At 48.3% G+C, this 13,231-nt stretch overlaps 1 protein-coding gene across 2 annotated transcripts in view; it reads left to right on the top strand.

Annotated features, from left to right (window-relative positions):
- Positions 1-4,253: 4,253 nt before the first annotated feature.
- The window catches only part of UTP6 (UTP6 small subunit processome component), a 58,580-nt gene continuing 49,602 nt past the window's right edge, over positions 4,254-13,231 (top strand). The window contains exon 1 of one of the 2 annotated variants that reach the window (XM_029600708.1): positions 4,254-4,472. In XM_029600708.1, the coding sequence (XP_029456568.1) occupies positions 4,381-4,472 (92 nt within the window). In that variant the 5' untranslated portion in view covers positions 4,254-4,380. The remainder of the gene's footprint in view (positions 4,473-13,231) is intronic. The other variant, XM_029600707.1, reaches the window with a different exon arrangement.

Genomic DNA, 13,231 nt, shown 5'->3' with positions numbered 1-13,231 from the left:
TTGACTTAGGGAATAGCCACCGCTATTACTGGCATTAGTAGCATGGAATCTATTTAATGTTTGAGTATTTGCCAGGTACTTGTAACCTGGATTAGCCACTGTTGGAAACAGGATGCTGGGCTTGATGGACCCTCGGTCTGACCCAGTATGCCAACTTCTTGTGTTCTTATGCATGAATGATGTGAAGAATTTTGCCAGGCTATAGTTTCTGTGTAGGGATATATAGCAGTCTGGCTTGTTCTGTTTTTCCAATGGGAGGTATATTGGTGTTTTAGGACCTGTAGCAATTTTTGCAGTGCTGCCTTTTCATAATGTATTTATTTATATGAATTTATGAATCACTTTCTAATTTAGGGTTATTGCCATTTGAGTCCTGGGAGTTAATGCTCTTATAGTTTGCTACATAGGGTTTTGCTTTATATCACAAATTATTTGGCAGTGGAGGGGGGTTTGTGTTGCTTTTACTGAGATGATATCTGAATCTGATATTTTTTGTAGGCTGAGTTGTAAGGGGAAACAAACTTTGCACTGCACAAATTTTGGAGGAAATTTCTGTGGATGCAGAGTATGTGTTATAGAAGTGAAGATGCCCTTGTCTCTGCAAGGGACACCAAGCTTTGTGTCCATGGCAATATCAGCCCACTAGCTTTTGTGGGAGCTGAAATTAGCAAGGAGATGAATGGCAGCTGAACTGGATGTTGGAGCGAGATCTACCTGACTACCCTTGCTAGCAGTGTCTCTGGCCTTGGATGGGGGCAAGCACTATTTAGGTGGGCACTATACTAGCTTAAATAGAGCAGTGCTTACAAGGCTGTCTACTAGACCTACCTTAGTGAAACCCCCTATTTATTTATTTATTTATTTACTTACTTAATTACTATTTTTTCTATACCGGCTTTCATGACAGGTATCACATCAAACCGGTTTACATTTAACAGGGTGTGCAATATACAGAGAACTCGAGCAACTATAACAAGTGCATGGTTAACAGAAATGCAGTTACAATAAAACAGGAGAAGTACACAACTGGGAGCGGAGGAGGAAGAAGAAAAGAAAGATTAACTGACAGCAAATTATTTACAGAGATGCAAAATTAATTCCAATGTAGAAGAATTGATACCTAGACTCAGTTTGGATAGTTTTAGCCTCCCTGGAGCAGACTTTTTTTTCATTAATGACTTTAACCATGGATATTCATAAGCGGGTACAGTCTAATTAAGTCTCCTTGACAACTCAGGTAAAGAAGATGGAGCACTTTGCGCAATGTGTTACCCAGCTTTCTACTACCCAGCTCGATCTGGTTATAGGCAGACACGTTGAATGTTCATGTCTTGAATGTTCCTAAAATTATCATTAGTTCATCCCTTGAACTTTTTAGGGAGCACGTATTTGAGGTTTTAAGAGTGCCATCTATTGCCCTTCTGTTTACCAGTATGGTCTATTTTCTACCAGCTAGGAAGTGTGATAGGAGATGGGCAGTCTCAAAAGAAAGTCATTCATCTGTTGACACTATTAATCTCACAGGCCGCCTGGAAGTCAGGTGTAGAGGAAGACTTAGCTAGGGGGATACTGTTTGTCACCTTTGTGTTCCCTCAGGATCAGGCCTCCATCATGACTTTTTTTTTTTTTTTGCACCAGGCAATCTTTATTGTATGGCCAAAAAATGTGGTTGTTTCCAGATATTTCCAGATTTATGCAAAAACATAAGAAACTTTTTTTGTTATATATAGCACCAAGAAGCATTTGCTCTTGGAGCATGGTTTGTGGTTGATTTTCCTTGTAAATGTATCTTGATGTTATAAAATGTTTTGTTTTTTTTTAACTCTTCGAGGTTGATATTCAAAAGCCATTTAGACGATAACTCTGAGCCATGAGTCGAGTTTCTTAGTAATTTTGTCTACAAACTTTTCCATCAATTGATATTTGCTTTCTTACCAGGTTTTTTCCACTTCTTCCCATGGTCAGCCCACAGCGAAGGGATAGATCTTTTAATAGTTTCTCTGGCTTGAGACATTTTAGGCTTCAGAATAAAGCAAAATAAAATAGGCCTGGCAGAAGCTTAGATGAAGTGCTGCCTCTCTCCTCAGAGCATGCCCGGAAGTCCCCAAAATTTTAAGTATGTTTTTATTTAAGCCATTGCAACTCAATGTTTTCTTGGACTCTAAAAAAAGCTTGACTTTTCTTGAGTTTGGTGATATTGATTGTGGTGGAGGGGTTTGAGTTTAGTTTATAAATAAATCTGAAGTTTCCCCCTCATTATAGCTTTTTTTCAATTCCTTTTAATCTTCACGCTCAGGAGCTTCCTGCTCTTTATTTGTAGCCTATCAAAAGATTCAGTGAACTTTTACTTCTTCTCTCGAGATTTTTCCAGTTTTTTTTTTGTTTCTGGATATTTTGTTTACCAATGCAAGTTATTTTTTTTTAAATAAGTTTAAATTTGAATAAAGATAAATGAAAAAAAAAAAAGAATTGTTAAATAATGCTGTCAAATAGTTTTACTGGCTGGAAATTTCTTTATTGCATAGGAGGCCCTGGGACTTTTTCATATAGTGTTTTTTATACTTAGGTCTTCTGATTTTAGGTGTTTATAAATTGTAAATTTAGGTGTTTATTTTCTAGCTAATTAGGGGTTCTTTTGGGGGAACCAAAAACTGGTGTTTATTGGTACTTTCACAGCATAGATACTATTGTTGGGTACCTTGTCCAGCTACTTCAAATACATACATTTGTGCGAGGAGTCAGTGTGGAAAAAGCACAAAAACAAAGCCAAGGGTCCAGGGTAGGCAAAGGAGGGGTGAGAGAATACTAGGGAAAGTATTTTTCTAGTATTTATCTAATAAACACTTATTTTATTGGGGTTTATCAGTTTAAACTTACAATCAGAAGTTCTATTTATACACAATTTAAAGGCTGGGACTGTGCTGTTGGCTTGCTCCTTCTTACCTAGCTTTCCCGGTTGCTCCTCCTCCAAATACTTCTGGCTAGAAATCCCACTGCAGCCCTGTTCTTTCTCCTATCCTTGCTGTCTACAGATAGGCCTCAGGGGTAAAGAGAGAAGGGGCTGGAGTTAACACAGCGGAACAAAGAAGTCCTTTCTTTCTGGTCTAACCTCTCCCCTCCTGTGCTTTTTCCACACTAACGAGGACTAAACTTCATAATCTGGATAAACAAATAAGCATGGGGGTAGCTTGCTTATTACAGCGGTTACTACCCTAAACCAATTAAGCCTGATACATCACTTTGAATACATATACAGTGCTGCTCTTTGCTTCTACGGCAGGGGGGAAAAAGTAGAAAACAGGATTTACATTCAGGCAACAACCAACAAGACATCTATCTGTGCAGTCTGGGTAAACAAGCATTGGGCTAGCTTGCTTGATGCGGCGGTTACAACCCTTAAACATAAGCCTTATGCTCACCTCCAACATTACTCTCTGCATCAATGACAGGAGATGGCAGGAAATTTGAATCAGTTACCAACAAGAGCCCTGAAGTTGGTGGTTGGGGAAATAGATAAGCATGGGAAAATAAGAGTCGAAGCTTGCTGGGCAGACTGGATGGACCTATTGGTCTTTTTCTGCCGTCATTTCTATGTTTCTATTTCCCCTCCCCCAGGTGCTGCCTTTTACAGTAGGGGGGGTTAGGCTGGATTAAGTAGTAGAATGGCTTTTTGTATGTACTGGGATCACCTTCTCCCTGCATACTGCCTAAGGATCCAAGGGATGGAATAGGAAATATGTTTTCTGTTCCAGTTAGCCTGAGATTTGGATAAGGCTACCAACTGTTTGGATGCTTTTCCGAAATGTAAGGAAGCCTGGATTTTAGACCTCCATCTGCAGCTCTCCTATCCTATCCTCTATGGTGAATCCTTCCTGCCTGCTTCCTTCACAGTAGCCATAGACTGCAAGGCCCTTGTCTCTACGTTCCCCGCCGATAACTGCAAAGGTCACTCTTAACCCATTACTGTGAATGAAAAGAAACTTATACTGTCGTTTTTCCTTTAATTGGTTTTCCTGCAAGAACTACATAATATTTAATGCTAAAATGCTCCCTTTTGTTACAAACCGAGCAGTGTATAGAGTAAGTGGGAAGGGACAAACTAGTTCCTGTAATCCAGAGTAAAAAAAATAAAATAAATAAATAAAAAAAATATATATAATTATTATGTCCTTTCCCGACAGAGAGCAGCTTCTCTAGAGGTCCGGAGTTTTTTAATTAACTACAAATTACAGCGCAGGCGTCAGAGAATCAGGGAGAAAAAGTGCGACGGAACCAGCCAAGCAGGCGCTTTGTTGTGATGGCGCTGCTGGAACGGAAGTAGCTCTCCGGTTAATTCCTCCGTGCACAAACACCACTTCAGTCCCCGGGCTTTGGTCCACCATGGCAGAGATAGTCCAGCGGAGCATCGAGGACAGGATCCCGGAGCTCGAGCAACTTGAGAGGGTCGGGCTCTTTGCCAGACATGAAATCAAGTGAGTGCCGGAAACACGTGCGGGAGTGGCCTCTCCCCCCGCCCCGTTATAGTGCGGGAGGTAGGGTGGCGCTCAAGGTACGATAGCTGTCTCCCCATATAGTAGGGCTGAGCGTGGAAAGAAATCTAGATTTTCCAGAATATTTTAGGAGAACTGGGCACTCTGACCCCACATGTTCTAAACGTCCCTAATCCCCCCTCCCGGTAGTAAAATGACTGCTCTGTACCCTAAACGCATCCAATCTGCTGAGTGCCCCCATCCTATTCTCCCAGAATCTCCTATATTGGCTTTTCCCCCCGAATTTCCTGATAATTAAGGAAATATCAAAACCCACTCCTTAACACATCCTGAACTACACATTTTGCTAAGCGGTAAGCAAAATGTGAAATAATTTCATCGTCGTACTGCTGGTTGACTTCCAGCAAAAAGAACAAAGGCTGATAAATGAGGAACATTTTTTTTTTTTAATTATTACTGTCCTATTTTCAGAGGGGAAAGAAGGCTTTTGAGATCGCTGACCATGTATCCCTAATAACATTTGTATTGGCATCCTGTCTACACAAAATTTTCAGGTCATATCAGGAGGAATATGAGGATGCTGATGGGGTAGGGTGGGGGTTTCATGCTGTGTATATAGCTGACCTGAGATGTGCACTTTCCCCAGAACGTAGTATCCTTTAGTTCTGGGTGGAACTTCTTGTATTGGACTGACTTGATATATTTCTGTAGTGCTTTTTTCAAGAAAGAAGTGTGCTGGTACTCAGTTTCAGGGTGGGGGTGGGGGAAATCAGACCAACTGCATAGTGCCCTTCTCCCCAACAATAGCCCCACTCCCTATAACTGACTGCAGGGTTAAATCATAGCATGATTCTCTCTCCTTCTCATCCTTACCCCTGCTGGCAGGAGGCACAGAAAGCTGTGCTTTTATTTGCTGGTGTCCCCTCTGTCGCTGGCATGGCAGCGACAGAGGGGACACCAGCAAGTAACTGGGAACCTTTGAGTTGTGGTCACCCTGAGATTGCTGTTGATTAGCAAAGGGTGGGGGAGGAGGGGGAAGGAATGAAGCTTTCTCTCTTCCACCCCCCTCTCCACCCATCTAATCTACACTTCTTGCACCCATCACCAGTCCCCCCTCCAAAGATGACCCAGCATACTTCCCCTTTGTCTCTTCCTAACCCCAGCATGCTATTTCCTAGCGTGTAGCCAGATGGACTCAGAACAAGTGGGTATAGTGTGCTCGTGCTAGCAGTTGGAGACGGATCTGACGTCAGCACGGGTACATATACCCCCACAGGAAGTGAAGCAACTCAGTAATTTCCGTCTCCAAAGCAGTTTGGAGCTCCTGCACGCTCGCTGAGCGTTTTTTCCAAATCTACTTTCTATTTTCTACTTTCTACTTACAAATTTCTCAGAAGACGAGCCCTGCACTCCTGCGGTGATATCCTCGGGTCCCTCCCCCAGTTGAGTTTCCCGGGGTGATTTCCGTGATCCCCCGGAGGGCTACGCCTCGGTCCGGTGGCCGAATCGCGGCAGGGATCTAGTCCCCGAGCGAGAAGGGCTCAGGCCAGGCTGAGAGGCGCCTCGGTCCCGGCGTGGACTTAGCCCCGAGCGAGACGAGTTCAGCAGCTTAGAGGCAGCGGGTGCATTTCCTCAAGCGCGGCGGTGAAGGTATTTCCCCTCTCCCCCCGCAGCTGGAGACCGCCCGAGTTACAGCCGGGAAGCGCCGAGGATCAGGTAAGGCGTACATCTCTTACTTTTTGGTCTCCGAGGTACGAGGATCGGCGGCGTGGCCTGCATGTGGCACGCCGGGGAGGTCGCCATTTTGTCTGCCTTGTTCAGGTATTGAGCGCCCATGTTAGGCGCCTGTTGATGGGCGCATATTACTGACCGCATATTATTGAGCGCATATTGTATATTATTGAGCGCATATTGCTGACCGCATATTATTGGCCGTATATTGTATATTATTGAGCGCATATTGCTGCCCGCATATATTGAGCGCATATTGTATATTGAGCGCATATTATTGAGCGCTTATTATTGTTGAGCGCATATTGCTGATATTGGCAGCATAAGCACCGGCGCTCTGCATTCGCAAGCCGCAATGGAACATTTCAACGCCCCGGTGTCCTCAGAGGCGGCACCTCCTGATTCCGGTGTGAAAGCTCTCGGCCTCTGCTCAGTGTGCCAGCTTAGAGCCACGCAGAGCGAGGAGCCAGACTCCCTTTGTGCCCAATGTGAGGAGGCCGTGGGAGCCTCGGGCCAGGACCCGTCTCAACCGAGGTTTACCGATAGTTCCCCAGGGGCCACCCCGGATCTAGCGGGGCGTCCTGAACAGCCAGGAATTCCGGGGGACTTGGTACCCCGACGGCTAGAAACCGCTTCCATTTCCTGGGTGGACTTATTTAAGGGGATCCATGCCTTTGTTCAGATTTAGTCAGCTTCCCGTCCAGGCCCTGCTGTCGCTTCAGCTGACCCTGCCCCTGGACCTTCTCGCCCTTATCACAGGCACCCGCCTCCGGACAGTCCGGCTCATGCGGACCCGGATGTCTCGGAGGACGAGTCCGAACCCCCCGAGGAGGGGGAACTTCCCTCGGGGAAAGAGCCATACCGAACTATGAAGCGGTTCTTTCCCAAGGAAGATCTCTCCGACCTGGTTTCTCAATGCCTGACGGAGTTGGCGATTCCAGGCCCCAGTACTATGGAGGCATCCACGCAGAACGCCCTGCTGGAGGGTCTTCGTCCCACAGCCCGCCATTTCCCCTTCCTGCAAGCGGCGCAACAGCTGATCGATTTAGAGTGGAATGCATCGGAGGCCTCATTCAAAGGGGGTCGGGCCCTGTCCGGCATGTACCCCCTGGACCCGGCAATCAAGGATATGCTGGCGTGCCCTCAGGTGGACGCCTTGGTTAGCGCTGTGGTCAAGCGCACTACCATTCCAGTGGAGGGGGGGGGGCAGCCCTCAAGGAGGCTCATGACCGACGCCTGGACGCCATCCTGAAACAAACCTTTGAGGTGGCAGCTCTGTCTCTGCGAATCGCAACTTGCTGCACAGTGGTAACGCGTTCCTGTTTGTCACAGGTCAGGAACAATGCTCCGGCAGCTGACATGGAATCAGCTCTCTCGTTCCTTACGGATGCCGCTTCCGACCTAGTCCGTACGACAGCCAAGGGGGTCTCGTCCTCAGTGGCAGCCAGGAGGCAGCTCTGGATACGGAACTGGTCAGCCGACGCCCCTTCTAAGACACGTCTCACTAGAATGCCGTTCAAGGGGTCTCTTCTGTTCGGCAGCGACCTAGATAAACTGGCCAGCACATGGGGCGCCTCTCCAGTACCTCGACTGCCGGAAGACAGGTCCAAGAGGAACCAGCGCACCTTTCCGAGGCCCTCCAGAGGCAGAAGCTCCCAACGCTTCACTCCCTATAGGGGTCGCTACCAGGCACCTCGTCCTCAGGCCAGGAACCAGGCCTTTCGGACCAAGCAGCACAAGAGGGGAGCCGGCTCGGGTTCGGGTCCCGGCCGCACCCCACAATGAGAATCAGCCGATCCATCCGGGGGCCGAAGCCATAGGGGGCAGGTTAACCCTCTTCTACCCCAGATGGGTCGAGATTACGTCGGACCAGTGGGTCCTCGCCATCATCCGAGAGGGGCATTATCTGGACTTCCATCATATCCCTCCGGACAAGTTTGTGGAATCTCCGTGTCCAAGCCACAAGAAGGCAGCATTGGAAGCTACCCTGGCGAGGCTCCTGTCCTTGAAAGCCATAATCCCAGTACCTGTATGGGAAATGGATTCTGGGCACTATTCCATTTATTTCATGGTACCCAAGAAAGAGGGCACTTTCCGGCCCGTATTGGACCTCAAGTCAGTCAACCGATACTTAAGAGTCCCGCGGTTTCGCATGGAAACTCTGCACTCAGTCAAAACCGCAGTACAGCCAGGGGAATTCCTCACGGCCTTAGACTTGTCAGAAGCCTACCTGCATATCCCGATCCATCGGGATCATCAGTGCTACCTACGCTTCAAGGTTCTGGAACAACACTTCCAATTCCGGGCTTTGCCCTTCGGGTTAGCCACGGCGCCGTGGACCTTCACCAAGGTGATCGTAGCAGTAGCAGTGGCGCTCAGACGGGAAGGAATCCTTGTCCATCCCTACCTAGACGATTGGCTGATCAGAGCGAAATCACGAGAGGAGAGCCATCGGGCAACCAACAGAGTGATCGCCCTTCTGGAAAGCCTGGGATGGGTAGTCAACCTAAGCAAGAGTTGCCTACAGCCTTCCCAATCACTGGAATACCTGGGAGTCCGGTTCGACACCCAGGCAGACAAAGTCAGCCTAACCACCAAGAGAAGGTTAAAGCTCCAGACCCGTCTATGGTCCCTGATGGGAGCCAGCCGGCCCATAGCCTGGGATTACCTGCAGGTTCTCGGTCTCATGGCATCCACCCTGGAAGTGGTACTATGGGCAAGGGCCCATATGAGACTATTACAACACTCCCTCCTCTCTCGGTGGAGCCCACGTGTACAGAATTACACCGTGCTTCTACCTCTACTCGCCAGAGTGCGGACCCAGCTACGGTGGTGGTTACAGTCCGACCACACGAGCAGGGGGTCGAAGATGTCCTCCCCCACGTGGACCCTGCTCATCACAGATGCCAGCCTGAGCGGATGGGGAGCACACTGCGAAGAGCTCACCGCCCAAGGGCTGTGGAACAGAGAGGAGTCAGGGTGGAACATCAACCGCCTAGAGGCACGGGCAGTCCGATTAGCCTGCCAGCGATTTGCTCACAGATTGAAGAACAGAACAGTCAGAGTGATGTCCGACAACGCCACCACGGTGGCATACATCAACCGACAGGGTGGAACCAGAAGCCAACAAGTGTCCCTAGAGATAGCCCCGCTGATGGCTTGGGCAGAGGCGAATCTCCAGGACATCTCCGCCGTCCACATTGCCGGAAGGGACAACACCGCGGCAGACTTCCTCAGCAGGGAAAACCTAAATCCGGGAGAATGGCAGCTGTCCCCCACAGCCTTCCAGATGATTGTGGATCGGTGGGGGACTCCGGACATGGACTTACTAGCAGACAGGTCCAATGCTCAAGTACCCAGATACTTCAGCCGCAAGCGGGATCCGTTCTCTCACGGGATCGACGCCCTGGTTCAGCCATGGCCTCCAGGGACTCTGCTATACGCCTTTCCTCCGTGGCCCCTGCTGGGCGCCCTTATACACAAGATTCAGAGGCACAGAGGCCTAGTTCTTCTAGTGGCACCAGACTGGCCAAGAAGACCCTGGTATGCGGGCATGAGAAGACTTCTGACAGGGGAGCCTCTTCCCCTGCCTCCTCTCAGGGACCTGCTACGTCAAGGTCCCATCCTCCACGAGGATCCAGCTCAATTCTCTCTTACGGTCTGGCCATTGAAAGGGCTACACTGAAGAAAAGAGGTTACTCGGAGCCGGTGATAGATACACTTCTCCGAGCTCGCAAGTTTTCCACATCCCTCACCTACATAAGGATCTGGAGAGTATTTGAAGCCTGGTGCGACACTCATGGCACCAATCCACATGCGACCACAATTCCTAGTGTTCTGGATTTCCTGCAGGATGGGCTTCAGAAGGGTCTCTCCCTAAGCTCCATCAAGGTTCAGGTGGCTGCGCTGTCTTGCTATGGTCCCAGGAGGGAGGGCAAGACCATTGCCACGCACCCAGATGTTTCCCGCTTCCTGAAAGGAGTCAAGCACATTCGTCCGCCACTGAAGTGGCCAGTGCCCCTGTGGAACCTCAACCTAGTTTTGGATTTCCTCGCGGGATCCACCTTCAGACCCCTTCGGGGCCTGTCTCTCCGTTCGCTAACTTTGAAGATGGTTTTCTTGCTGGCGGTGTGTTCTGCACGCCGCATCTCAGAGCTACAAGCGCTGTCCTGCCGTGATCCCTTTCTCAGAATCACTCCAGAGGCTATCCATCTTCGCATGGTTCCTTCCTTCTTACCTAAAGTAGTCTCACAATTTCACCTCAACCAAACCATATCTTTGCCAACCACGGCAGGTTTGAAGAAATCAGAAGAAGGGCATTTGCTACGCCATCTTGACATCGGCAGATTGCTGCCCAGATACCTAGAAAAGACAGAAGCAGTACGTAAGACGGACCATCTGTTCGTCCTCCACAGCGGGAAGAAGCAAGGGGAAGCGGCCTCTCGGCCCACCATCGCCCGCTGGATCAAGGAAGTTGTCAGAGCGGCCTACGTAGAGGCCGGGAAGTCACCACCTCTGCAGGTCAAGGCTCACTCCACCAGAGCGCAGGCGGCCTCTTGGGCAGAATCTAGGATGCTGTCGCCCACAGAGATATGTAAGGCGGCGACATGGTCCTCCCTCCATACCTTTTCCAGATTTTACCGTCTGGATGTTCAGGCCAGGGAGGACACAGCATTTGCGAGGGCAGTCCTACGCGGTCCTCAGGCAGCCTCCCGCCCAGTCCGGGAGTAAAGCTTTTGTACATCCCACTTGTTCTGAGTCCATCTGGCTACACGCTAGGAAATGTTGAGATTACTTACCTGATAATCTCCTTTTCCTTAGTGTAGACAGATGGACTCAGCATCCCGCCCGGCTGCCGGTGTACATGGGTTTCACCGATTCAAGGTACGCCATGTCATTTTCTTACATAAGAGCGTCCACTCTACCAGGTGTCAACGCCTTCCGGTTGGAAGCGCTGGTGGTCTCCAGCTACTATCAATCGGTCAGGGGAATCCTGTTTCACTAATTCATTGATCGTCAGTACACATACATCCATAACAGCTTTTGCAAGGAAGATTACTGAGTTGCTTCACTTCCTGTGGGGGTATATGTACCCGTGCTGACGTCGGATCCGTCTCCAACTGCTAGCACGAGCACACTATACCCACTTGTTCTGAGTCCATCTGTCTACACTAAGGAAAAGGAGCTTATCAGGTAAGTAATCTCAACATTACTGACTCGTTTCATAAAGGGTTTAACACGCATTCGTCCTCCGGTATCCAAACCTCCAGTTCCATGGAACCTCAACATAGTTCTGGAACAGCTCATGCTTTATCCTTTTGAACCTATGGATTCGGCACACATTAAATACCTCACCTGGAAGGTGGTATTTCTGGTTGCAGTAACATCAGCACGAAGAGTTAGTGAGTTACAAGCTTTGGTCCATTATCCTCCATACTTGCAATTTCATCACCAGAAGGTAGTTCTACGAACTCACCCGTCCTTTCTACCGAAAGTAGTTACCCCATTCCATCTCAATCAGACAATGGAATTACCAACTTTTTTCCCTAAACCTCATTCGAACGATAGGGAAAAACTACTGCACACACTGGATTGTAAAAGAGCTTTAACACACTACAAAGAAAGAACGAACTCAGATTCCCGTGTTTCTCAACTCTTTGTCTCCTTTGACCCAAAGGCACCTGGACTACCAGTGGCTAAACGCACCATCTCCAGTTGGATAGCGCAGTGCATCAAATTCTGCTATGACAAACAGAGTTTACATTTACAGTCTACTCCTAAAGCTCACCAAGTTAGAGCAGTAGCAACCTCCTTAGCACACTTGAGTAATGTGCAACCCATAGACATTTGCAAGGCGGCGACATGGTCATCACTGCATACCTTCACATCTCATTACTGCCTTGACCAACAAACAGCCACTGATGCGAAGATAGGGCAAGCAATACTGCAATCTCTATCCTCCTGTCCACGGTGACTGCCACACTGTCAAAGATCACGTCCAAACACTAATATAACTACTGCCGTGATCGGGAGCTTGGGACTCCCATGACAGCATGGCTAATTTAGCCCTGCTATCGACGGGAAAAAGCAAGTTTGCTTACCGTAAACGATGTTTCCGTAGATAGCAGGATGAATTAGCCATGCTGACCCACCCTCCTCCCTGGCAGTCACCTAGTCTTCGACTACACTACAGCTTAATCACAGACTGAGGAGATTCTGTTACTGTCCTGAGCGGGAACACACACGCAGCCGCAGAGAGCAAAGCTCTGTTCTCTGCTTTGACAAGCTCCGCCTCCTGGGCCTGATTGACAGATCCCATGACAGCATGGCTAATTCATCCTGCTATCTTCGGAAACATCGTTTACGGTAAGCAAACTTGCTTTTTTACACTCATAATATGTGCATAAAACTGTGCATCCTGCTTAATGCCCTTGCGTGGAAATCCTATGCAAATGAAGGCATTAACCATTACCCCCTCCCCTGGATGCATAGGGGTGTGCTGGTTTTTCTTAGTGCTGGAAATTTTACTCCTGGTCAGAGATGGAGTAAAGTTTCCAGTGCTGCTATGCCCTTAACTAGCCAGTTGCTTCTGTGCTGGCTCTCATGCTCATTCGAGAATTGGAAAGGTTGTTTCAGATTATCATCTTTCCCACCCTCCACCTTGGTGTGACAGTGGAACATGCTATAGCTGAGTTAAATGTTCCTATGATGTGCATGCCGGAGTGTGATTTAAAAAACCCCAAAAAACGAGAGAAACCACTTTCAGCAAATAAGATAATCCTATAATTGTTCTCTCTCGAGTTAACACTGAAGGCGATGGGCGACCTATCATTTGAAGTTCAGTGAATTCCTCCCTCCTCCCCCCCAGTTTAAAATGTGCCTTCAACCTGGGTTGAGTGTACATTCGGGTTTATGCACACATTTTAACTCCTGAATCATTAGCATGACAGCTTACTGCATAGGCAGCTAAAACAAAGCTTGTGATTTAGGAAACTGTGTGCTGAATTTAA

Source organism: Rhinatrema bivittatum, chromosome 4 (genome assembly GCF_901001135.1).
Source record: "Rhinatrema bivittatum chromosome 4, aRhiBiv1.1, whole genome shotgun sequence".
Taxonomy (NCBI): Eukaryota; Metazoa; Chordata; class Amphibia; order Gymnophiona; family Rhinatrematidae; genus Rhinatrema; species Rhinatrema bivittatum.
This window is presented reverse-complemented; position numbering and strand designations above follow the sequence as displayed.